The following is a 27,658-nucleotide window of genomic DNA, read 5'->3' as shown; positions in this document are numbered from 1 at the left end:
GATTGGTGACTACCAAGTCTATGTTTTGCGTCCTTTGACGAGGACAAACTCTTTCTTCCCTGAATTTGCTTCAGATTCCAGAGGAAGAGCCAGGATTATAGGAGAATTGTCTGACTTCCCTTCTCTCGTGGAAGAAAAAACACACTCGATTGCTTCCCGTTAGCATCGCAACACACCTGCTGCGAGGGTAAGTTCTGTTCGCGTGCATACATGACGAGTAACTTCCTAGTTTAGTAGACAGGAAGAACGTAGAACATCATCCTCATCAGGGAACTGCATCCTATTACGCAGAAAAAAGTTACAAGATCCATGATACCATAGCGATGACGAACTGATCGCTTCAAGACATTCCAACTTCGCTCTTTTCAAGATACTATGTCACATGGTTGTGACGTCATAGTTCGACAATCGTAGGCGAAGAAAAGAGCTTCACTTCATCATTCCAAAGCGGAGAGGGAACGTATTGGACTGCATCCATAGGATCGCTCGGCGGAATATGCGTTTAACGCACAAGGTCCACAATGTACCTCAGCCTACCGACATTCTTTCTCCCCGGGGTTGGAACATAAGGAAGAGGTGTAAGGCTAGGAGTAAGACGAACACGAACAAACACCACCTCCAGTGCACTGTGCTATGTTTATGAGTCACTAAACAAGGGCGTTTTAAAACATAATACATTAAATCATAAAAGATCTGCCCGTGGTGGGAGATATACTCTTCCACTCAATTCTCATAAAGGCTTTAATGCACTTCTTGCTGTTGCACTGTGCTATGTTTATGAGTCACTAAACAAGAGCGTTTTAAAAAATAATACATTAAATCATAAAAGATCTGCCCGTGGTGGGAGATATACTCTTACACTATATTCTCATAAAGGCCTTAATGCACTTCCTGCTGTTGCAGCTGCAGGCGCTGCATCAACCTCTACAGTAAGGTTCGCTATTTCTTTGAGAAAGATTTAATGTTAATTCATCTATTTATTTATCTTCTTATTAACTTAATGAGCCATCTTTCCCTATAGGAGCCCCTTGAGTTAAAGCATCTTGCTTTCTCAACTAGGGTTGTAGCCTGGCTAGTAATAAAAATAAAATGAATAGCTCAACAAGCGAAAACTCTGAAGACGAAACGAGGAGCAGCAGGTGTAAAATAAAAGGGAAACTTCAGAAAAATTCTCATGAGTTTCTAAAAGTTATTCCCTTCCTCCTACAATACTCTATCCTAGGAAGAGAAGTCTTGATTCTTAGGAATCCACTCCTTAGGATTCTGAATTCAGACCTCAATGCTTAGAGGTTTTAATTCTAGTTCTCTCAACCAAGAGTTAGCCCAGCAGGCCTTGGTCCGAGAATATAATATCTTTCTAGTTAAGATTTATTTCTTAATATAGCGCCTGGAGCAAGAATAACCCAACGCTAGACGATCATGGTTAGTTAGACATCAAAGTCTATTGTCATAGGTAGCGAAGCGTCCACACTGACGCTGAAGCTTCCACACTGGCGCTGAAGCGTCCACACTGGTGCTGAAGCGTCCACACTGACGCTGAAGTGTCCACACTGACGCTGAAGTGTCCACACTGACACTGAAGCGTCCACACTGATGCTGAAGCGCCTACACTGGCGCTAAAGCGTCCACACTGACGCTCTGTTCCGTTGCCGCACCGTTACGCTGACACTTCGCCAGCTCTGCTGTCTGTCATGTCGCTTGGTAGCATGGTCTGCTGCCTGGCGAACGTCGGCGTGGCTGAACAGACTGACACTAGGCGCTATGAACGGTTGGTTTGTGTTGAGCAGGCAATCAAAGTGATGCATCCACTTCCTCCCACCGTTGAACATTGCGGCTGGTAGGCCGCATGTGCGACAACGAGTCATCACCGTTAAAGACATGTCGTGTCAAGACCGGAATCGTGACACCCAACCGAACTGTCAACGGCAGGCTGATAAGACAACATAAACGAAGATAATTGCTGTTTCACGCCTAACAGCAAAGATCAGAATCAACCTCAGGCGAAATGTATTCAGCATTATCTTCGTCGATCCCTAGCCCTTGCCACTGTCGGGAGACGACACCCATCAGGTGGAGGCGGCGGCACTAAGTCTGCGCCGTATGAAACGTAAATACACAGAACGAATCTAATTTTGTTTTCAGCTTAGCGCCTGAAGCACGCATATAATGTTTGAAAACACTAATACCTCGCTTTATCTATAGCGAGGGTGAGTGTTCTGGGGATTGACAGAAAACGCTCGAGAGGACTTCTGTTCAGGTCTTAAAAGACTGTAACGCCTGGCTACCCTCTCGATTCCTTTCGCCGTTCGACTTAACTTCTTCCCTGGGTCTGAGAGCTTGACAGAGATCTAAGGCTAGGCTCACAACAGGTCCGAATAGAAGCACTCTCCACTGAATAAAATTCACTGCATAATTTAGCACTAAAAAATTTGCATTTTACTCTTTGGTAAAAAGATAGTTTCACAATTATTTGAAAACCAAAGTATACGTTCTCTCAAACGAAATGAACTCTTAGAGAGAGACTTTCAATTCTGTCAATCGTTTGAATGGGAATGAAAAGTCACTGAATCCCATATAAATGCAACCAAATATTAAATATTACCTTAATATCACAAATTTTAAGTAATTTGTATTTTTCCTAACAGTGCTTACCTTGAACTACTTTCTAAGAGTATCTGGGATCTCCTCCCAACCGACCAAAACTTTGTGTAGTTTACCCTACTCCCGTTTTCTATGCGGGGTCAACCTCTGGCGGAGTGATACGCGCCATGAGATGACCCGGGGTCAGAGAGCTTGCTTGCTCAGGTCTCGATCTCCAGTAATTTTTTGACAGATAGGTTTCTACTAAGTCCTGTAAGGCACTCGGGGTAGGATGGGCGGGCCATAACCCGAAAATAGTTCGAGGTAAGCACTGTTAGGAAAAATACAAATTACTTAAAATTTGTGATATGTTCCAACACGGAGTACTTACCTCGAACTACTTTCTTAGGAGACGTATACCTTATGAGGTGGGAGTGTCCCTCAGGACCCAGAGACCATGATGAGGAGAGAAAAAGGGGAACCTAGATAGGAGGCTAGGTTCTGCTGACCCCCAAAGGAAAACATGAGAAATAGGGAAAACTACCCAAAAAACTATCTTATTGTCTAAGTAACTCACCTCTGTAAAAATCCTTGGAGACGTATTCATTCACTGACAGTGTATCCCATGGCAGTTAAAGGATTTTAGGGTCATTTTAGGGAAGGTAATAGGGGACAAAAGGGGGGTAAGAAAGGAACCTGTGTCTCTTGGACACACTGCCCGTGGTTTTCCCCGGGGCTACACCTTTAAATCTTTTGGAGCGCGGAAATGACGGGACCGAGAGAGAATCCGTCCAGGGACCTCCTCGAACAATCCTTCAAGTAGTGAGCTGTGAAGGTTGACTCACTAGCTCATGTACCTGCCCTCAGGATTTGGCCCACTGCCATGTTCTTCTCAAAGGCCAACGAAGTACTTAGCCCTCTGATGTCGTGGGGTCTAGGCTTCCCCGGAAGAGGAACCCCTGCACTACTGTAGGCTCTCATGATTACCTGCCGTAGCCAGAAGGAGATCGTATTCTTGGAGATTGGCTTCTTTACTAGTCCTGACGAGACGAACAGACTCTTGATTTTGGGTCGAAGTCTGGCTGTCCTCTCGAAGTACTTCCGTACCGCTCTGACAGGGCACAGAAGCAAGTCCCTCGGGTTGTCCGAGCGAGGGATTGCCGGCACTGAGAATCCTTCAAACCTGGGGTCCCAGACTGCTGGATTCTGAGTCTTGGCCACGAAGGATGGTACGAACCGGAAGGTAGCTTCACGCCAGCCCTTCGAGTGTGATACCTCGTACGACAGTCCATGAATCTCCCCTACCCGTTTTGCTGATGCCAGCGCTAACAGAAAAACTGTCTTGAGGGTGAGCTCTCTGTCCAATATGTCCTTTAGGGGTTCGAAGGGAGGTTCTGACAGCATCTTCAGGACTCTGGCCACGTCCCACTGGGGCACCCTAACGGCCTGAGGGGGGCACGATTGCTCGAAGCTCTTGATGAGCATCGAGATGTGTCTGGAGGTACCCAGGTCGATGCCCTTCAGGACTTCAGGAGGAAGACTTGGCCCAGGGCAGCCCAGACTCCTTTAATGGTTGGGATGGACATGTTTACCTCGTCCCTGAGATAGACCAGGAAGTCCGCTATCTCCGGGATGGAGACCTGCAACGGCTTGATGTTCTTCGAGACATACCACTTAGTGAAGGTAGCCCATTTTGCCTGGTATACTGCGTCTGACGAACGTCTCAGGTACCCTGACATCCTTGTTGCTGTCTTCGCCGAATATCCTTCCTTCCTCAGGAGACGCTCGATAACCTCCACGCGTGAAGGCAGAGGGACCGAGGGTTTTCTTGGAACCTTTGAAAGTGCGGTTGCCGGAGAAGGTCTGGTCTGTCCGGAAGAGGCCAAGGTGGAAGGCGCGCCAGTTCCTTTAGATCCGCGAACCACTCTCTATCCGGCCACCAGGGCGCTACCAAAGTCATCCACAGGTTGTCCGCTCGCCTCACCCTGTTGAGGACTTGCCTGAGCATCCCGAAGGGAGGGAAGGCGTAAACGTCGAGGTTGTCCCAAGGGTGATGGAAGGCGTCCTCGAGCGCCGCCTCCGGATCTGGCACAGGAAAACAAAACACGGGGAGCTGTGCGTTCAGTCTCGTGGCGAAGAGGTCTATCACTGGCGAGCCCCACTTCTGAATGAGAGTCTTGGCCACTTCCAGGTGCAAGGACCACTCGGACCCTACCACTTGACCCATTCTGCTGAGGCCGTCGGCCAGGACGTTTCACTTCCCTGGGATGAATCTGGCCGAGATCTTGATCTGCTCTGCTTCGGCCCATTCCTGTAACTCCGTGAGGTCGCACAGCTCCTTCGATTTCAGTCCTCTTTGTTTCTTTATGTAGGCCACCACCGTGGCGTTGTCACACACCAGTGCCACGGTGTTTCCCCGGAGCCGATGGACGAACTATAGGCACGTTCTTCGCACTGCCATCATTTCTAGCACGTTTATGTGCAGGTTCTTCTCTTCGGCTAACCCTCTTCCTCTTGCTGTGCTGTCGAGGAGATGAGCACCCTAACCCTCCTTGGATGCGTCCGTGAACAGGAGCATCTCCGGAGGGTCGGCTGCGAAGGGCATTCCTTTGAGGGTGTTCGATCTGTCGTGCCACCACTCTAGGACTTCCTTCGTCTCCGGGGACATCGGGACCACATTGTGCAGGGAGTCTCTCTGGTTCCAGGTCTCCTTCAGGTTCCATTGTACTCCCCTGAGTTTGAGTCTCCCCTGTGGGACTAGCTTCTCTAACGACACGAGGTGGCCTATCAGTCTTTGCCAGTCCTTGGCTCTCCTGGGCTGGTTCGACAGGAAGGGCCGGTAGATCTGGTCCAAGTTGTCCAGTCTCTCCGCGGAAGGGAAGGCTCTCGCCAACCGTGAGTCCAGGACAATTCCGAGGTAGTTCATCCTGGTGGAGGGTATCAGTTGGGACTTCCCCAGGTTGATGATGATACCCAGGATGTTGCAGAACTGCAGGAACTTCGCGCCTTGCTCCCTCAGTACTTCCCCTAAGGCTGAAAGCAACAACCAGTCGTCCAGGTACCGAATCAGGCGGATACCGTGTTCGTGTGCCCAGGCTGAGACTGTTGCGAAAACCCTCGTGATGACCTGAGGGGCTGTGGACAGACCGAAGCAGAGGGTCTTGAACTGCAACGTTTGGGTACCCCATTTTACCCTTAGGTACTTCCTGCTGGAGGGGTGAACAGGGATTTGGAAGTATGCATCCTTGAGGTCTATGGACATCATGAAGTCTCCCTCCCTCAAGGCCGCTAGGACCGACTTAGGAGTGTCCATCTTGAAGTAGGTCTTGCACACGAACCTGTTGAGGGCTGAGAGGTCTATGACTGGTCTCTAGCCACCTGTCGCTTTCTCCACCAGGAAGAGTCTGCTGTAGAACCCTGGACCCGGGTTCTTGACTGGTTCTATTGCCCCTTTCGCCAGCATCGCAGAGACTTCTTTTTGTAGGGCCGTCCTCCTCAAGGGGTCATTGGGTGCCAACCACTCCGCCTGCAGATCTGGTATCAGAGGTGGGGGGGGGGGGGTCCGCCAGGAAGGGCAACCTGTACCTTTCTTTCAGAACTGTTACGGTCCATGGATCTGCTCTGTGGTCCCGCCATGCTTGCCAAGAACGTTTGAGGCATCCCCCCACCTGAGGCTTCGGCTGGAGTAGGGGGCCTCTCTCCCTACCTCCTTCAAGAGGCGAGGCCTGAACGACCTCTTCTGGCGACCGAATAGGAAGGCCTAAAGGCTGACTGCGCAGCATGCGTTCCTCTACGAGGGGGGGGGGGTGCCGCGAAGGCTGAGGCCAGGCCGTAGTAGGGGTGTCTCTCCTGGGCTGGCTAGGTGAGGAGCGAGGAGGGAGAGAGACGTCGGAGGGTGCCCTTCTATGGGCAGGTCTTGTCACTGGAGGGGGTCTGGGTTCTCCCGCATCCTTTAGCTTCCTGACCCTCTCTACCGTCTCCTCTACTGCTTCAGGGGGAACACTGAGTCGTCCCACAGGGGTAGGTTCCTTAGGGACCTCGCTTCTCTGTCCGGGAGCCTCCTGACGAGCTTGTTGAGCACAGTGTCCCTCTTCCGCAGTATCCAATTGGCGGCCTGCGCGATGGACTGGTAAGAGAGGTACTTTAGGGCCTTACCTCCCGAGCTAATCAGCTCCTTCAGCAAGGCCTGGTTCTCCGGGACTACGAGGTCGTGCGAGGACTGAAACCCCACCAGCGTGGAGGCCCACCAATCTAGCCACGATGATACGTGTACCAGGTCCTTGGCTAGCTCCTCCATCATGGAAGTTTCTGAAGGGGAGAAACAAACCAGGGCAGTGGTAGCCCTCTCCTCTGCTGCTCCTTGTCCCAGGATGGCGACTGGTGGCTCCACCGTACAGGGACCCGCGTGGTGTCCTTCGGGAAGGTAGAATCGGCTCTGGGTCTTTAGGCCCTGGAGAAGTTTGGAGGCGCTCTGGCTTTTGGGAGCTTCCGCATGGTTGGCCACGATCCTGTCAACGTGCGCCATACCCAGCCTAACATCCCTAGCCAAAGGAAGGGCTAGTGAGGGCCTCTGTTGCACAGGTGCATCCACCAGCCTGCTGAGGCTTGAGAGCCACACTTCGTCAGTGGAGGGCTCAGGTTCGTCCAGCCTGTGGTGACGTCTAATGAGGCCTATCACTCTCCTGTAGGCCGAAACTTCCGCTGCCGAACCTTCTACGCCGTCATCTACATTCTCGTGACGGAGGACCTCCGATGGGGAGGAGGCATCTTCCTGGAGTGGTCCAGTCTCGGCGGTTCAAGGTGTAGGACGGGCATCGCTGCAGGGACGGAGGCCTCCGTCCTGGACTTCTCTCTTCTTCCAGAGAACCAGGGGTCTGCGGGCTTGCTCGTAGAAGGAAGGAGTCTCTCTCGTTCAGGACGACTCATTGTTGATTTTGAGGCAGGGACGCGGCTGCCAGACCGAAGGGGCGACTCTCTCCGCTGGGCGGATGGAGTCGGAACCTTCGCGGACTTATGCCTGTCCCTTGGGGCCTGAAGAGACGACTCCCTCCATTGATCATACCTACTGCTGGGGACGTACCTCACTGGCGAGCGGGCCCTAGGGAGCCAGCCCGAGGTGCCCGGGACTGCTGACGCCTCTAGGAGTTGGCTACGTGGGATGACGACCTGCACCCATTCTTCCTCCGGGGAGTCACTTCTCCTATACTTCCTCCTGGGGGATCTAGAGCGCCTACCCACGTGGCGGGATCTGGAACGGGATTGTGAGCGTGACCGTCTCCTGCCGGACCGATCTCGCCGTCTCCTATGGTCCCTCGGGGCTCCGTCTTCCGATGAGTAGGAGTAGGCCTCGACAGGGAAGCCCGAAGACTTGTAGGACCTCACTGAAGGGCATGAGTCGCGCCGCGTTGCTGGTGGGTCCACACGGCATTCGGTCGGCGATGAAGGCTGCAGGAAGATGGACGGGAACGTAGCTGAAGGCGCTGGAGGGGAGTGGGGGAACTCCTCGCTGGGGAACCAGGTCTCGAACTCCTCTTCCATCCTCAAGGGTGATCTGAAGGGTGTCTTTGGAGGCGCCCACGCGAGAGGGTCTAACAGCGGCGAGTCTTCCTTCTCGGCGGCACCCTTGGCTGCGGACACACCTGAAATACATGCCCAAGAGGCGGGAAAAGAGGCTGCAGCAGTTTTTCCCCACATAGGATCGTCCGACGAGACGGGCCCTGCTTGCACCAGGCTCCGTCCCCCGAACAAACTCCCGTCCCTCCTTCAGGCCCCCCACTTGCCTGGATCGATGACACAATCCCACTATCAGGTAAATGAGACTCCTAGAGAAGGGCCACAAGCCTCTTCCCTGCAACTGACTTACCTCGTCCCCTACTCTGGGTAGGGGAAGGCAGCAGAGAGACTCTGTCCGAAGAAACGCCAGGCGAAGCAAGAGGCGAAGAGACGCTCTGTTTCCTAGGCGATCTCCTAGAGGACTTCTTTTTCTTGGTGCCGTAGCGCACCCACTGGACCTTATTCAAGGACATGCACTCCGGACACGTGGCTGTAGGGGAACACACACTGCCCCTATACGAAGAACACGAGGAGTGCGGGTCAACTTCAGGTTTTGAGAGGAAGGCGCCACACGATTTTCCGGCCACAGGCCCAGGGCAACGACGGGGATGCTCCATAACACACTAGTAAGGCACCGCGAGACACAGGAACACAGAGGGAAAAGGATAAGAAAGAGCACAAAGGGACCACGTGGGAACCATATGGGACACAAAGGGTCGCACTTGGTAAAAGAGAGCGTCGGGATGTTATCCGCGACGCGACCAGAAACTTACTGGAGATCGAGATCTGAACAAGCAAGCTCTCAGACCCGGGTTGTCTCATGGCGTGTATCACTCCGCCAGAGGTTCCCCGCATAGAAAACGGGAGTAGGGTAAACTACACAAAATTCTGGTCGGTTGGGAGGAGATCCCAGATACTCCTAAGAAAGTAGTTCGAGGTAAGTACTCCGTGTTGGAACAAAGATATATTTATAAATTAAAATAAACCCTTAAAATAAGGGATTCCAATAAAAGACGAATCAACACTCGTATTCATTGGAACATTTACACTTAATATACGAACAATTTTAGTATTCCAAAAACCACTAAGGAAACAACGATACATAGAATTGTGCGCTACATCGATTGTAACGAATACTGCATCGTATAAACATTAACTGAACTTTAACTTCCTTTAATCTCTGACAAAAATACTCAAAGGACCGATGAAATGCAAAATAAAATGTTCCTTTTATATAGTACAACTTATAAACTTGAGTTGTAAGAAGAATGTACTATTCATAAAAATCGCTACAAAATATTGTAATATTGTAACGATACTGACAACTGCGTAACAAAAATGAACTGAACGTTAGTTAATCTTTGCAAACAGATCGAAGATTATCAAAAGAAAAAACTATTAAAAGGATAAAATTTTCTCGAAATAATAATCCTTTAATTTAATTTATAACTTGATACTTCAAAAGAAAGTATTCACTTATCATTCCTTGTAAAAAGCAAGACAGACTTTTAGCCTACGGAAGAGGCTGTGACGTCATCAATGGACGAAATGTTTACATCCCGCCCTAATGCTTTCGTGAGGTTTAAAATAGGCTGAAAAACCTTTTAAATCTATCTTTTAAGTTATAAATACGTGATCAGAGATCAAATAAAAAAAATAAGCAAAAGCCCAAACTCAAAAAACGTTAGTACATCACCAAATAACGTCCAAACAGAATAAGAAAACGAGAGAGAATTTCCAATACAGTAGTACAGTACAGCCAGCTATGGCGGCAGAGAAAATCTGTAGTGGTTTGGTATAGTTCTACCTGTAGTACCGCGAGGGCGCTAGTGTACACCTGGCATATCTGCGATAAGCCGCGCGGGACTTTGAATTTCCTGCCGGGCGTCCAGGGACTTTAGCCATTCTTATATAACCAGCGGGTAAGTTTTATATTTAAAAAGCAAAGTTAATGTTAATGGAGTTCTATCAAATGAATTTCCAGTGAACATTGGAATACTTCAAGGGAATATGTTGTCACCTATGTTGTTTATCCTCCGCATGGATTTTGTAATGCGTAGAATAGTCGGAGATGGTGGAGTAGGATTGGACTGGATTGGTGATAGGAAATTAGCAGACCTAGAATATGCTGATGAGGCTGTCCTTATTAGCAGAACACCACAGGATTTGCAATGCTTACTTATCAGAATGCAAGAAATATCACACAAGGTTGGGCTGAAGATAAATATAAAAAAGACAGAGCTGATGAGAATGGAGTATGCAGTGGAAGATGAAATATCATTGGAAGGAGAAAGATTAGTTCACCAAACATTCAGCTGGGCTCAACAAGGCACAAGAAGAGTTGGAAGCTCCAGGCCTACATGGCTGAGGACTATGAAGCGTGAAGTAGATGATAAATGGAGAAGTATTGAATTGAAAGCTACAGTTACAGAAGACTGGCGAAATTTAACTGAGGGCCTTTGCATCAATAGGCGTGGGAGGAAATGATGATGATAATGATGAAGTATTCTGTGGATATGACATTGTCGACTCTACAGGATGCACACAGCTTGTCTTGAATGGTCCAAAACAATATTCAACATCTGAAACCAGAAGTTAAGACTACACTCCTAGGATTTCTGGTCGTTACGGAGACCATATCATTCCAAACAGTTTTAAACCTTCTTCCTCTATGGGGGTATGGAGATCATAGCCACTGCCAGCTTTTTTATGAGTTTTTCCACTCTTTTCCTAACTAGGTTTGGGTCTCCCTCTAAACCTATTTTTCTGTTTTCCCCGAGTCCTTCTATAGGCCTTCATTCTTAACTAAACTGTTTGAAATTGTACTACTTTGATACACTTTCAGCAAAAAAATATTGACAATACTACTTACAGAAGAAGATTAACAATCATACCATTGCTAAACATGTGAAGAACATTTCCCACGAGACTAAACTAGAAACTAGAATAGTGTGCTCGAGTGTACCCTCAACCAGTTTTTTAAAAACTCATGCTTTGGCTCACTCCTCCCAGCACTTACTGAATCGTCATGTGCCGAATATGGAAACAACAAATGTGATACACAATAAGGAAGATGGCCTTTGTCAGAAAATTAAACTTTTTATATATATATATTACCATTGATCATAACAGTCTTCACATGGTTGTGAAGATCAAGGGATATCAACCCTGACTTTGACATCAGATGAGTTGGGAGTCCAGGAGTAAGCATCTTCACCTCTTCCGTTGGCGGTACTAACTGGTTGAGATAGTCCTTCGACGACAGGCTGAACTGGTCCACCAGTTCGTCTTCGTACATGCAGTACAGTTTGCGAGACTCGAACTCGCTCTTGTCACTGCCGTACCTGGAAAGTAGAATATTAAATGAAAATTTCCTTCAGAGAACATAGCTAATTAAGTATTGCACGATGGAGAAATCAGAGGTTGTAATTAGAAGTTGTAGAGTGGATAAGAATAAGAAAAAGTACAAGGTCACTTAAGTTGTAGAGTGGATAAAGATAAGAAAAAGTACAAGGTCACTTAAGTTGTAGAGTGGATAAGAATAAGAAAAAGTACAAGGTCACTTAAATTGTCAAGTGGATAAAGATAAGAAAAAGTACAGTAAGGTGAATGAAAATACAAGGTCATTTAAAATTTGCATTTTTCAAAAAACAAAATTGTCAAAAGTGTGTCTGGAAGCTAATAGTCAAATCAGAGTCTAGACACTAAAAATCAAATGAGTATCTAGAGGTTTATCAAATTGCACGATGGAGAAATAAGACACTGTAATCAGAAGTTGCAGAGTGGATAAGGATAAGAAAAAGTACATTACAGTAAATGAAAATACAAGTTCATTTAAAATTTACATGTTTTAAAAAAACAAATTGTCAAATGAGTGCCTGGAAGCTATTGGTCAAATTAGAGTCTAGATGCTAAAAATCAAATGAGCGCCTAAAGGTTTATCAATACAATTTGTCTTTCACATACAGACCACAATCATAATTTCCAAATGTCCACACACACACTGTAGTTTTTGTCTAGCAGAGAGAACATCATTAATCGCGTGAACATGTCCCACTTTTATGTATTTTACGAATGAATTTGCAGGATTAACACGCCTGCTAGGAGATAATACAGAATACTATAAGAGTTTTGTGTCTATTATTATTAGTAAAAATGTGGAGATATATCAGTCAAATGAGTTGAACTCTACTCTTATATAAATGGCCTGAATTATATATAAATATATTGGATCTAATAAATCAAAAAAAGAAATAATAAGATATGAATCTGTGATAAACAGAAATTAAATCTTATCTATAAAACCTATGCTTCTTATACATTTTAAAATCTTGAAAACAGAGACACTCACAAAATCAGATAAAATGCTCAACAAACTTTTCTTCACAAAACATAAATATTTTTGTCCTCTACAAACTTTACAGTTGCAAAAATATGTAAAATTGATAAATTTGTAGATAATTTGTAACTAATACAAACCCAGAGTTATTTATCATGGATATTCTTTTGGCAAAGCTGAAAGGTAGCCAATTAGACTCTAGGTGCAAGGTAGCAACTCTACCCACAGACTGGATGGGGAGGAGGGGGTTCTAGGGGTACCACCCACCTGTATATATACTCACAGAGTGGTGAACTATTCACTTTTTCTCTTTGGCTTATAGAGAGCGGACGTCTCTTCTCTCTCCTCAAGGTTGCCATAGACATTAACGAACATTGTTATTTTGCGCTCATTTTATACCGACATTCTCTTTCTAGGCGTGATTGTGCATCATAATTGCTTCATTGCAAAATCATTACTTCCTTATATGGCCTGAATCGCTACACTGTATAGGATAGCGGCTCAAAACAGATTCGATTGGCAAGTTGCATATGAAGGCGAACCCTAAAAGATAAACCAGAGGGGTTACTATTACGTAAATGTTATTTCGCTTGGTGAATGGAGAAGTTTGCCATACAGACCTAGACGTTGGTAATTCCTGAAAACAAGTCCTCTTAATATCATTAGAGGCAAGATACTAAAAAGGAAGAGGAAAATAATCCCTCTGTGTCCTCTGTTGATGGAAAAACCAGCCTGGCTACTACAACTACTCCCAACGGTAATGAATACAATATTCATTCATAAGTCACATCTCAAAGGTATAAATTAGCGAAATGAGGATTGGCCTCTTAGAGGTACCAGCAATGGAAATAGCATTTATATTGAGGTTTCATCCACAGACTAAAGACCAGAAAAGGTGTGATCTGGTGGTTTAGAAATCTTAACACACAGCACGTCACTATCGGCTGCACTGGTTTAAACCCGAAGAATAACTTACCATTCTAGAACCTGACTCTTAGACTGACCTATTATTATCTTTATTATTATCATTACTAGTTAAGCTACAACCCTAGTTAGAAAAGCAAGTTGCTATAAGCCAAAGGGCTCCAACAGGGAAAATATAGCCCAATGAAGAAAGGAAATAAGGAAATAAACGACCTGAGAAATAATCAACAATCAAAGTAAAATATTCTAAAAACAGTAAACTTAAAACAGATGTTTCATATATATACTATAAAAAGACTTATGTCAGCCTCTTCAATATAAAAGCATTTGCTGCATACTTGAACTTCTGAAGTTCAATCGATTCAACTAACCGAAATAAAAGCATGACTAGTATTACAAACAGGATGGAACTGTCCAGGAAGATCTTAATGTAAAGGACGATAAGAATTATAAAAAATCTTATGCAAAATGCATAACAAACTAATTGAATGATGGTGCCAGAGATTAATATCTGGATCAGGAATAAGAAACCTAATAGACCGTAAGTTCCTGTCCAACAAATTAAGATGAGAATCTGCAGCTGAAGATCAGACAGAACAATACTCGAAACAAAGTAGAATAAAAGAATTAAAACATTTCTTCTGAATTGATTGAACACCAAATATCTTAAAAGACTTTCTCACTAAGCCAATTTTTGTGCAATGGAAGAAGACACAGACCTAATGTGTTTCTCAAAAGTAAATTTTGTCAAGAATTACACTTTAAAAGTTATACAGAGATAAAGAAACATTATCAATGCTGAGATCCGAATGTTGAGAAGCCACTGTCCTTGAACTACGTACCATTATACTTTGAGTTTTGTTAGGATTCAACTTCATGTCCCCATAATTTGCACTATGCACTAATTTTAGCTAGATCTTTATTAAGGGATTCAACAAGCCCAGATCTACATTAAGGAGATGGAATTGATCTAAAGCGACTAGCATCATCTGCATATGCAACTAGTAGGTTTTCTAGGTCAAACCACATGTCATGTGTATATAGTATGAAAAGTAATGGGCCAAGAACACTACCCTGAGGAACATCAGATATCACATTCCTATACTCACTATGGTGCCCATCAACAACTCTTAGTGATCTTTTGCTTAAAAATTCCATAATAATGCTAAAAGACAACCCACCCACTCCCAGCTGTTAAGAGTTTGAAAATAAGGGCCTCACGATTGACATGGTCAAAGGCAGCACTAAAATCAAGGCCAATCATACGAACTTCCTGACCAAAATCAAGGGATTTCTGTACAGCATTGGAGATTGTAAGAAGGGCATCACATGCTCCAAGGACTTTACACACCAAAATGATATTTTCATTATAAAATAAATTTTTGAACATACTTACCTGGTAGTTATATATACACTATAGCTATACGTCCCTGACGTCCGGCAGAAATTTCAAAACTCGCGGCAATCGCAGATTGGGTAGCCAGGTGTACCACTTGTGCGCCCCTAGCGAGATACCTGGAACCATTCCATGATTCCTCATATCTTCCATGCCTCTAGTCTCTAGAGGGGAGGAGGGTGGGAATTTAATTATATATAACTACCGGGTAAGTATGTTCAAAAATTTATTTTATAATGAAAATATCATTTTTAAACATAAGACTTAGCCAGTAGTTATATATATATAGCTGATTAACACCTTTGGTGGAGGGTTAGAGACAGCCAACATTGTTGGAATTTTACTTAAGAGTTAATAAACATGCTTAAGGGTTTGTACCTGATAAGGAAGCTGACTTCAATGAATTCTTTCATTATGTCCGCTTTCCTTATGAGATCCAGCGATCCACCCAGGGGGCTGAAGACCTTTAGGAGCTGTCGAACCGGTCTAAAAACCTCTATGTGATAGGACCTCCTCCAATACCGTTGTTCCGGGGTGCTCTCGAGGAACAAATTGACCACCTGCTAAAGTCAATGATTGTGGAAGACTGTCGCAATCTCCACGAACAACCATAAAAATACAAAAGTTCCAAGAGAAAAAAAGGGTATTAGGATTATGGGAATGTAGTGGTGGATCCTTCCCCCACTCCAGCACTCGTTGTTACGAATGGTCCCAGAGTGAAGCAGTCCTCATAAAGAGTCTGGACACGTTTTAAATAATGTGAAGTGAACACAGATTTACTCCTTCAAAAGGTTGTGTCCATAATGCTCTGCAACAATTTATTCTGCCTGAAGGCCACCGAAGTTGCTACAGTTCTAACTTCATGCGCCTGACTTTGAAATGCTTGCGGTCTGCCTTACTGCAAAGTGCATGAGTTTCTCTTATTAAGAGCCTGATGAAGAATGAAAGTGCATTCTTCGACCTCTGAAACGAGGGCTTCTAGACCGAGCACCAAAGAGCTCCTGTCTTGCCTCGCAACTTTACCGTTCAGTCCAGGAAGAACTTCAGGGCTCTTACTGGACACAGGACCCTTCTCCAACTCCTCGCCAACCATATCCGAAAGGTTCGGAAACTCGAAAGCCATGGGCCAAGGTTGAGAAGAACGTTCATTCTTGGTGAGAAAGCCTAACTGCAATGAGCCGATAGCTTTGTATCTTGAGAAAACCGTTTTCACAAAAAGCATGAATCCCACAGACTCTTTTATCTGTAGTCAAACTAACTAAAAATAGAGTCTTCATCGTGAGGTCCTTAAATGAAGCTGAATGCAAGGGCTCAAACCTGTCACTCTTAATGAACTTCAGGAGTACAGTATATCCAGATTCCAAGCTGGTGAATCCTAGAACTATTGCTTTGATGTTTCGAACGATTTGAGAAGTTCCTGTAGGTCTTTAATATAGGAAAGGTCCAAGTATTGGCCTGAATACGGTTACTAACATACTCTTGTATCCTTTGATGGAAGAGGATGAAAAAATTACGTTCCTTTGAAGATATAACAGGAAGTCAGTAATCTGAGTTATAGAGGTACTGGGAGAGGAAACAAAGTTGACTCTGCACCACTCTCTAAAATCATCCTACTTGGATTGGTAAACCTAGAAGGAAGACGTCCTTCTTGCTCTTGCAATAGCCCTAGCTGCCTCCTTCGAAAAACCTCTAGCTCTTGTGAGTTTTCCGATAATCTGAAGACAGTTAGATGAAGAGCTTGGAGATTGTTGATGGTAACTTTCCAAGTAGAGTTATCAGTAGAAGTACTCTTAATGAAAAACTTCTTGGAGTGTTTACCATCCATTCCAGAACCTCTGTGAACCACTCTCTTGAGGGCCAAAAGTGGGCCACTAGAGTCAATCTGGTCCCTTCGGGTGACCCAAACTTTTTTCCATCACTTTGTAATGAATATTGAACGGTGGAAAGCGTACACGTCACGAGCTGTTTGACACTCAACGTCGCGTTCTGCTTGATGCTCGACGTCGCGTTCTGCTTGATGCTCGATGTCGCGTTCTGCTTGATGCTCGACGTCGCGTTCTGCTTGATGCTCGACGTCGCGTCTTGCAGGACGCTCGACGTCGCGTCCTGCAGGACGCTCGACGTCGCGTCCTGCTGGACGCTCGACGTCACGTCCTGCTGGACGCTTGACGTCACGTCCTGCTGGACGCTCGACGTCACGTTTAAGCTGGACGCTCAACGTCACGTTTAAGCTGGACGCTCGACGTCACGTTAGCTGGACACTCGACATCACATTAGCTTGACGCTCGACATCCCGTCTGGCCGCTTGACTCCTTTTGGTTAAAGCGACTGAAACACGCCATTTAACGATGGAGTTGTAAAGACGTTCGTTGTCAAGAACCTCTCGACTATAAGCCTTACGACGCTTGGCGTCCAGGTGTGAAGCTTCCTGATGCTTAGGGTCCAGGCCTGCTACTCTCTTGTTGTCTGCAGGCTGAAAAACTTGCATGAGCAAAGAGAGTTTCTGTTGTATATTTTGTTGTGATACAGGAGACATCATGTTTACCACAAGTCCGCTTCCTACGCCGTTTAAAGAGCGTGCAGCGTCCTGAAGACAATAACCAGATTGAAGGTGGAGGAGGAGCAAGAACCAAGGTCATGCCAGGCTCAGAAAACTGTCCTGCAACTGGGTGAGTTGGACATTTCTTGACAGTTGCCGACGTCCCGAAAGGACGCTTGGCAGGAGAGCTTTCTTCGGTAGAATGAAAACGCTCAGGACTGCTCTAAAGCCCACAACCAGTGCTTTACGGTGTCATGATAGGACGATAATTGACGGTGTCCATCTTCCTTTTCAGAGGTCTGGAAGCTTGACACCAGCCTCGTCTGGGCACTACGTCATCCGAAGATGACGAAAACACTTTAACCTCACCTTCCCTATGAGAAGGCGAGCGTCTTGGAAGGTGTCGATAGGTATGCTCGTTCCTCGCCTGCTCGGGAGCTAAAACATCTCGTTTCCTTTTGTCGTTCGACTTTCCTTCTCCCCGGGGTAGGGGAGTTTGGAAGAGATCTATGGTCGACATTCCTTCTCCCAGAGGCTGGGGAGCTTGGAAGAGGTCTATGGGTAGAACATCAAAATTCCTTCTCCCAGGGGTTGGGTAGCTTTAAAGAGATCTATGGTCGACAATCATTCTCCTAGGGATTGGGGAGCTTGGAAGAGGTCTATGGTTAGAAGAACGACAGGTCCTAGCAGACGCACCATCTACTGAGGGCTGGTGCTTAGGCCGAAACATAGAGCCCAAAGCTGGATAACTTCCTCCTATACACGAACCTTCAGGTATTGCTTGAAGTTCGGATGGATGAAGATGTGGAAGAAAGCCTCCTGGAGGTCTAAAGAGATCATCCAGACGTCCTTCCTTACTGCTGCTAGAACTGATATCAAAGTCTCCATGGATAACTTTGTCTTCTGAACGAAGGCGTTGAGAGCACTTAAAACCAGGACTGGTCAATAGTCTCCTTCTCCAAGAAGAGATATTTGATGTTGCATAGCCTGTCTCTTTGGCTCCTCTCTGTATGTCAGAGAGGTCTATCGGAGTTACTATTAAAGGAGGTTTCACTAGCAAAAGGAATCCGCATCCCTCCTTTAGAGATAGTACTGACCAAAGGTCTACTCCTCTCCTCCCACAGATTCGCCAGAAGTTGTTTAGTCTGGCTCCTACTGTTGTCTGTGCTGTTTAGAGACAAAAAATATGTAGAACCTTTCTTGCTGGTTTAGACACCTAATTCTGTGTGACCTTTAGCCACAAGAATAAGATATACTCAATGAGCTATACAGTATACGGATATAACATCACATGAAAACGCAGGAAAAGAATGTTAAAAAAAGAAACCATTAACCACGTTGCTAGTGACTGTCCAGCACTTGCTTAGCATCAATACAAGAAACATGGTACAGTGACTAAAGCTCTCCTTTGGAGTACGCAGAAAATATGAAATGCAATGCAGCAACAAATGGTACGAACATCAACCTCAAGATTTGGTAGAAAATGATCAGGCTTAACTACTCTGGGACTACAGTATAAGGACAGATGGAGTGATAAAAAAGCACATCGACCAGACATCACAGGAGTGGTGAGTACTTGATAATGAAAGGTATACTTTGAGTTTTGCAATAACTGGTGAAATTCTGCAAAGAAAATTGGAATATTATAAGTTTACTAAGAAAAATACATTGAATTATAACTTGAACGAATGTAAGAAACTAAAGATGTATAATCTGCAGTGGGAAAGAAGAGCTCGAGTCATAGAAACGAGGGTTTTGGAACGTCACTGGTCGAAAAAGTATCACTCGTAAATGTCGCATTAACGTGGGACTCGGGCGTGGAAGATAACGGGGGAGAGAAAATAAGAAAAAAAGTATCAGGATTTGCAAATTGAATTGAGAAGGGTATGAAATATACAGGTAGAAGGGGTGCCAATAATCACAGGAACACTAGAGACCATACCCAAGTCATTGAAAAGGAATCTTGAGAAGGTAGGAGCCAATTTAGCCCCAGGACTGGTGCTAAAGTGTGCACGCTACTTGAAACAGCAAGAATAGTTAAGAATGTGACAGACTTCTAAGGAAGCTGGATATAATCTCAAACCCCACACTATAAACCACCAGTCTCTGTAGACTGTGGTTAACCCTCCCCAAAATAATAATAACATTGGTGACCTTACTCTTCCTTTTTTTGGAATAATGCCCTCATATTTGGGTACATTTTATTTTGTTTATTTCCTTGATAAAATTGAGCCTAATAAAATTCATTTGATAAATAAAACATCCTTGGCTGCTCCATCTAATTTGTACTGATTGAGATTAGGCCATTCTTAAAAGTGACCTCAAGGGGGAATGCCAAACTTGAATGATCTTGATATTGGCAGCTTTGGTATCGTCAGCTTAACAGACAGCCTTGTCCTTCCTCACTGAGAAATGGAATTCGCTTTCAACTTGTTTCCTTGCCTTTATAAAACCTTTCGTTTTTCATGTGGACAGTTTGTCAATTTGCTTACTGCAGTTTATAAAATTCACTCACTGTGCAATTTATGAATTCACTCACTGGATAATTTGGGAGTTTTTTTACTGGTCAGTTTATGAATTAACTATCAGAAGTTTATAAATTCCCTTAAGAGACAGTTTATCATCACTTTTCCTAAATCTAATCCTTTTCTAATTCACTCTCAGAACAGTTTATAAATTCCCTCAATCACAAGACAGTTTATTAACTCTTTTAAGATTAAATCCAATACTTTTTGCCTTGTTTCTCTTTTCTATTTCATTTGAGAATTAGAATTCTTAAGAATATGTGCACCTAAATGTGTCCAACTGGCATTAGCATAAATAAGAAAAACATTAAAATACCAACAAATTTGAGTAAAAATGCAATTCTGATACTCACTTGTTATAATTCACCTCAATCCACGGCTCCTCTTTAATCTGCCGGAGCAAAAACCCGTAGCTCTTTTCCTTGGCCTTGCGGCTTCGTTCCGTCTCGGGCTTTTCAAACCTCACCGTGACTTTTTTGACCTTGTCCTCTTCGTCAGAATCTGGAAGAAAATTTTGATCAGCGACATACTCACATGATAACCGATCGTTTAGTTTTCCACGAGTGATATTCCGAACAGCTACAGAATTCATAAAATAATTACTGGAAGCTCCTCAACTTGCAAACATTCGGAGATACTGTACAAACTCAAACCCACCTGAAATCGTAAACCTCAAATAATGTATCAAAAGTTCATATTAAAATACTGTAAAATAATATTATATAATGCAATGTAGTAAGGAAGCTGACATTTGTAATAAGAAACATGTTTATTTGTTGACTTTGCAGCTGAAAATATAGGCATGTGAGTCAGGTGAAGACTACACTATTGTTGTTATTATTATCATTACTTGCTAAGCTACAACCCTAGTTTGAAAAGCAAGATGCTATAAGCCCAGGGGCTCCAACAGGCCAAAACTTAAAAAATTCGACTAGCAAACAGCTTCTTTGAATTTAATATGTTTGCAAGCTGACGACTTTCCGTAAATACCGAAGTTTTTCTAGCCTTCAAATTGGGGCATAGAAAATACTACTCACACAAGAACAAAATGTTATTTTCATTAGTAAAATAAATTTTTGAATATACTTACCCGATAATCATGTAGCTGTCAACTCTGTTGCCGACAGAAATCTACGGTCGGGATACGCCAGCGATCGCTATACAGGTGGGGGTGAACACCACAGCGCCATCTGTGGTCAGGTACTCCAGTACTTCTTGTCAACACCACCTCAATTTTTTCCTCGGTCCACTGGTTCTCTATGGGGAGGAAGGGTGGGTCAATTAAATCATGATTATCGGGTAAGTATATTCAAAAATTTATTTTACTAATGAAAATAACATTTTTCAATATTAACCTTACCCGATAATCATGTAGCTGATTCACACCCAGGGTGGTGGGTGGAGACCAGCATACATGTTAACAAAGAAGCTAAGTATCCCGTATTTTATTTTATTAGTTATTCAAAAATAACATAAAATAAATAAGTACCTGGTAAGGAAGACGACTTGAACCATTACTCTGCCTTTATTAAGTACGTCTTTCTTACTGAGCGTAGCGGTCCTCTTAGGATGCTGAACGACTCTTAGGTGCTGAAGTATAAAGGGCTGCAACCCATACTAAAGGACCTCATCACAACCTTTAACCTCGGCGCTTCTCAAGAAAGAATTGACCACCCGCCAAATCAACAAGGATGTGGAAGGCTTCTTAGCCGACAGTACAACCCATAAAAAGTATTCAAGAGAAAGGTTAAAAAGGTTATGGGATTATGGGAATGTAGTGGCTGAGCCCCCGCCTACTACTGCATTCGTTGCTACGAATGGTCCCAGGGTGTAACAGTTCTCGTAAAGAGACTGGACATCTTTGAGATAGAATGGTGCGAACACTGACTTGCTTCTCCAATAGGTTGCATCCATAACACTCTGCAGAGAACGGTTCTGTTTGAAGGCCACTGAAGTAGCCACAGCTCTCACTTCATGTGTCCTTACCTTCAGCAAAGCAAGGTCTTCTTCCTTCAGATGAGAATGTGCTTCCCTAATCAGAAGCCTGAATAGGTAAGAAACTGAGTTCTTAGACCTTGGAAGAGAAGGTTTCTTGATAGCACACCATAAGGCTTCTGATTGTCCTCGTAAAGGTTATGACCTTTTTAGATAGTACCTAAGAGCTCTAACTGGGCAAAGTACTCTCTCCAGTTCGTCCCCCACCAAGTTGGATAGGCTTGGGATCTCGAACGACTTAGGCCAAGGACGTGAAGGAAGCTCGTTTTAGCAAAAAACCGAGCTGCAAGGAACATGTAGCCGTTTCAGATGTGAAAACTATGTTCCTGCTGAAGGCCTGGATCTCACTTACTCTTTTAGCTGTTGTCAAGCACACGAGGAAAAGAGTTTTTAATGTGAGGTCCTTAAAAGAGGCTGATTGGAGAGGTTCAAATCTTGATGACATAAGGAACCTTAGGACCACGTCTAGATTCCAGCCTGGAGTGGACAACCGACGTTCCTTTGAGGTCTCAAAAGACCTAAGGAGGTCCTGTAGATCTTTGTTGGTGGAAAGATCCAAGCCTCTGTGGCGGAAAACCGCTGCCAACATACTTCTGTAACCCTTAATCGTAGGAGCTGAAAGGGATCTTACGTTCCTTAGATGTAACAGGAAGTCAGCAATCTGGGTTACAGTGGTACTGGATGAGGAAACTGCATTGGCCTTGTACCAGCTTCGGAAGACTTCCCCTTTAGACTGATAGACTCTGAGAGTGGATGTCCTCCTTGCTCTGGCAATCGCTCTGGCTGCCTCCTTCGAAAAGCCCCTAGCTCTTGAGAGTCTTTCGAAAGTCTGAAGGCAGTCAGACGAAGAGCGTGGAGGTTTGGATGTACCTTCTTTACGTGAGGTAGACGTAGAAGGTCCACTCCTAGAGGAAGAGTCCTGGGAATGTCGACCAGCCATTGCAGTACCTCTATGAACCATTCTCTCGCGGGCCAGAGCGGAGCCAACCAACGTCAGCCGTGTCCCTTTGCGAGAGGCGAACTTCTGAAGTACCCTGTTGACAATCTTGAACGGCGGGAATGCATACAGGTCGAGATGGGACCAATCCAGCAGAAAAGCATCCACGTGAACTGCTGCTGGGTTTGGAATCGGAGAACAATACAACGGGAGCCTCTAGGTTATCGAGGTAGCGAACAGATCTATGGTTGGCTGACCCCACAGGGCCCAAAGTCTGCTGCAAACATTCTTGTGAAGGGTCCACTCTGTGGGGATGACCTGACCCTTCCGGCTAAGGCGATCTGCCATGACATTCATATCGCCCTGAATGAACCTCGTTACCAGCGTGAGCTTTCGATCTTTTAACCAGATGAGGAGGTCCCTTGCGATCTAGAACAACTTCCACGAATGAGTCCCTCCCTGCTTGGAGATGTAAGCCAAGGCTGTGGTGTTGTCAGAGTCCACCTCCACCACCTTGTTAAGCTGGAGGGACTTGAAGTTTATCAAGGCCAGATGAACCGCCAACAGCTCCTTGCAATAGATGTGAAGTGTCCTTAGCTCCTGATTCCATGTTCCCGAGCATTCCTGTCCGTCCAAAGTCGCACCCCAGCCCGTGTCTGATGCGTCAGAGAAGAGACGGAGGTCGGGTTTCTGAACAGCCAAAGGTAGACTTCCTTGAGAAGAAAGCTGTTCTTTCACCACGTGAGAGTAGACCTCCTCTCTTCGGAAACAGGAACTGAGATCGTCTCTAGCGTCATGTCCTTTATCCAGTGAGCCGCTAGATGATACTGAAGGGGGGGAGGTGGGGTCTCCCTAACTCGATGAACAGGGCCAGCGATGAAAGTGTCCCTGTTAGACTCATCCACTACCTGACTGAGCATCGGTTCCTTCTCAGCATGCTCTGGATGCAATCTAGGGCTTAGTATATCTTTGGGGCCGACTGAAAAGCCCGAAAAGCTCGACTCTGAAGATCCATACCCAGGTAGACAATGGTCTGGGATGGGACGAGCTGGGACTCCTCAAAATTGACCAGGAGGCCCAGTTCCTTGGTCAGATCCATAGTCCATCTGAGAATCTCCAGACAGCGACGACTTGTGGGAGCTCTTAAAAGCTAGTCGTCTGACGGAGCCGGACACAAGATCATGGTACTGCTGCACAGTCTGTGAACTGTCAACCATGGGGAAGCGAGGAAGTACAGTGACAACCCGAAGCTGTCTAGACTGTCTGGGTCGTACAGACAACTCCTTATCGGGTTGCTGAGGTTGCCGCACTGCGTCACAACAAGTCACTTCTGCTGGTTGTTGAACGTCTTCCCAGTGACACACTGACTCCGTAAACAAAAAATCCTCTAACAAGGACTAAGCTTGGACTGCATGTCTTGCAACACAGCTCAAGGTCTATGGGAGCAGGTGTGGTAACAGACGGGGTTAGCGACTGAAGTGGAACCATTACCCTCCCTGGAAGCATGCTATGCTTAAATAAAAGTCCATAGGAGGCTAAGCAGCTAAAGGCTCCTCTCCAAATGACAGAGTCCTCAATGGAAAATCAGAAGGAGGGAGAATAGCACTTTCTCATCTACAGGAACCATATCCGAGAAAAGCTAAGTTCTCTCAGTGAAGGTTTCACTGGTGCAAAAGCAGCAGACTAGAAGGCAACGTTATGAAACTGCTTGACAGTCTAGTGAGTTGGCAACAACCAAAGATGTGTGACTGAGAAGCATGCGGTAAGGTAAGCAGAGCATGCTGTATGCAGAGCGTGCGGCTTATGCTGCATGGGATGAGGCTCATGCTGCATGGTATGAGACTCATGCTGCATGGGATGAGGCTCAAGCTGCAAGGGATGAGGCTTATGCCGCATGCGTTGAGGAGGATGCCGCATAGTATGAGGCTCCTGCCTCATGGGTTGAGGCGGTTGCCGCATAGCATGAGGCTCCTGCCTCATGGTTTGAGGAGGATGCCGCATAGCATGAGGCTCCTCATAGCATGAGACTCCTGCCTCATGGGTTGAGGAGGATGCCGCATAGCATGAGGCTCCTGCCTCATGGGTTGAGGAGGATGCCGCATAGCATGAGGCTGCCTCATGCGTAGAGGAGGATGTCCCATAGCATGAGGCTCCTGCCTCATGGGTTGAGGAGGATGCCGCATAGCATGAGGCTCCTGCCTCATGGTTTGAGGAGGATGCCGCATAGCATGAGGCTCCTGTGAGGTTCCTGCCTCAAGAGTTGCATCTGCCTCAAGGGTTGAGGAGGTAGCTGCGCAGAGAGAGGCTCATGCTGTGAAGAATGCGGTTGCTGCATGCGTTGAGGCGGCTGCCTCATAGCATGAGGTTCCTCAAGAGTTGAGGCTCTTGCCTCAAGAGTTGAGGTTCTTGCCTCAAGAGTGGAGGTGGCTGCCGCAAGAGTTGAGGTTGCTGCCTCAAGGATGGTGGAGGTTGCCGCAACGCAAGAGGTTGCTGCCTCGAGGATGGAGGAGGTTGTCGCAACACATGAAGCTCCTGCCTCAAGGGTAGAGGAGGTTGCTGCAAAGCATAAGGCTCCTGCCTCAAGTGTTGAGGAGGTTGCCGCATAGCAAGAGGCTCCTGCCTCAAGGAAAGTGGAGGTTGCTGCACAGCGCTGGTATCTGGCAACTCCCAATGCGGCAGCTCACGCGTGGAGGTAGGTTGAGGAACCTCAACATCATACGTCTGGCAGGGTGGACTGCGCAGAGGTGGAGTTGAGGCGGCTGCCTCATGAGCGCTCGCAGGAGGAGGTTTGCTAACCTTCTCTGCCTGAAACTCCTGCATTAACACCGCAAGCTGAGACTGCTTGTCAGCAGCATAGACCACTAGAGTTTAAGAAAGACAACAACAAACGGAGCTACTGTCCGTTGAAACTGAGGGTCTAAAACAGCTGGTGCGGCAACAGACGGAGTTACTGTCTGTTGCGATACCACCTTGCCTCTCTGGGAGGTGTGCAGGTGTCGTACTGCAGCAAGTCCGAACTGACCCAGTGCTAATGGCACCACCTAGGAGTTGGACTTGCGCGGAAGGGACCGACTTGCACTTAAAAGCTGCAAGATTTGGTCCATGGTTTCTGCGAGAAACCTCTTCCGCAGACGAGGAATAAAAGGGCTCTCTCGTCTTTGTGTGGGTGGGGTGATCACGTCGGCTACGTGAGTTGGTTACACCCGAAACCACGGAGGGAAACGTCTGTTCGTCGATCAAGGCCTGCTGAACCCATAAGTCCTTCGACATTACTTCTCCCCTGGGCTTGGGAGCTTGTAAGAGGTCCCAGACTAGGCGAACAACTGGCACGAACAGACGAACCCTCGAACGCAACACTGTAACACTTTGCGCTTATCACTTTATCACTTTTGATTTTCTGTTTGCACTTATTTCACTGAACTCGAAACTTTAAGTGGTTTGTACCTGAAACACGCAATTCTATCCTTCATTAAAAGTTAGTAATTGCGAAAACAGTATTACAATGTAACAGAAAAACATAATGAAAGATAAATAATTCAGTGGCTGGAAAAGAGACTAAACACTAGATAAAAAAAAACTACGTTTAAAATCTCTCACCGCATAAAGCCTGAGAACAAGAATAAAACTCTAGAAACGTTTACCTTCTTCCCCTAAAGAGACTAGGGAGAAGAGCAAAAACGATAACAACGTTACCCGCTTGAACGAAACGTTTATCCTCCTCTCTCTCCCTCCGTCTCTATCTCTCTCTCTCTCTCTCTTGACTTAGCACCTGAGAGAAGAGCCCAATTATATATATCGTTAAAACATATTATTGTTAAAGGAAAAAAACTGAAAGATTTCCCAAATAAAAAGTTCCTTTATTAGAATTAAAACCATTTAAGCTAAGAAAAAATGAACAAAACGCTAGAATCGGTTTACTCTTACTGCAACGTGACACCGTGATAGACTCTCTCTCTATCGTAACGATAGAGCGCAAGTTGAACGTTCTGAACGTCAACAACTGCAGAGACAAAACAAAACGTTAGTTCAACTTTGAAAACAGTACAAGACTATCAAAGAAATTCTTTCAAAAACATTAAAATAGCATAATATGTTAACAGGTAAAAACGAAATGACGGGCTCAATGTTAATTAACTTCGGTTCCAAGAAAAGACCGCCTACTATTAGGAAAGGTCGAATATAAACAAATATAAAAATTAATTTTAATAAGTTTATAATAAAAGGAAGTTAATCAAAGAGGCCTATAAAAGGCGGAGAGATATAAAATAAAACTATAACCTTGTTAAGCAAAATTAAGAGAGTCTATACTCTCTTCGACACCAACACTTCCGTCTAAGGGAAGGGTCGGCCATTTAAAAGTGAAAGAGAGTTCATACTCTCTTCGTACCAAAATTAAATAAAAAATTAAATCAAATTAATTCCAAAAACTTGCTAAGCTAATGATATAGCTTCCTGAATAGCGAAGGCTAAACTCTAGAGCAAATACATCACCAAATCGTGAGCAATAACTCCAGAATCAACAGCGTATCCATGTAGGTCTAGCCGGAGGCACGACAGAGGAAAAATTGAGGTGGTGTTGACAAGAAGTACTGGAGTACCTGACCACAGATGGCGCCGTGGTGTTCACCCCCACCTGTATAGCGATCGCTGGCGTATCCCGACCGTAGATTTCTGTCGGCAACAGAGTTGACAGCTACATGATTATCGGGTAAGATTAATCTTGAAAAAGATTTAATACTACATACACACAGATAAAACATAAAAAAATTATCCACACTCGGAAGCAGAAACACATAAGTCTGGAGTACTTGCTTGGATCACACCCCAATGCAGGTAAGAATAACATGTTCTCATTTATAAAGGATTATAC

General features: G+C 45.3%; 1 protein-coding gene across 1 annotated transcript in view; it reads right to left on the bottom strand.

The window, feature by feature from the left end:
* LOC137626654 (DNA-directed RNA polymerase III subunit RPC5-like) overlaps positions 1-27,658 on the bottom strand; it is a 136,946-nt gene that overhangs the window by 47,101 nt on the left and 62,187 nt on the right. Inside the window, exons 5-6 of the mRNA XM_068357671.1 lie at positions 20,210-20,357; positions 11,251-11,477 (exon numbers count right to left, since the gene is read on the bottom strand). Coding sequence (XP_068213772.1) covers positions 11,251-11,477; positions 20,210-20,357 — 375 coding nt within the window. The remainder of the gene's footprint in view (positions 1-11,250; positions 11,478-20,209; positions 20,358-27,658) is intronic.

Source organism: Palaemon carinicauda, chromosome 34 (genome assembly GCF_036898095.1).
Source record: "Palaemon carinicauda isolate YSFRI2023 chromosome 34, ASM3689809v2, whole genome shotgun sequence".
NCBI lineage: Eukaryota > Metazoa > Arthropoda > Malacostraca > Decapoda > Palaemonidae > Palaemon > Palaemon carinicauda.
This window is presented reverse-complemented; position numbering and strand designations above follow the sequence as displayed.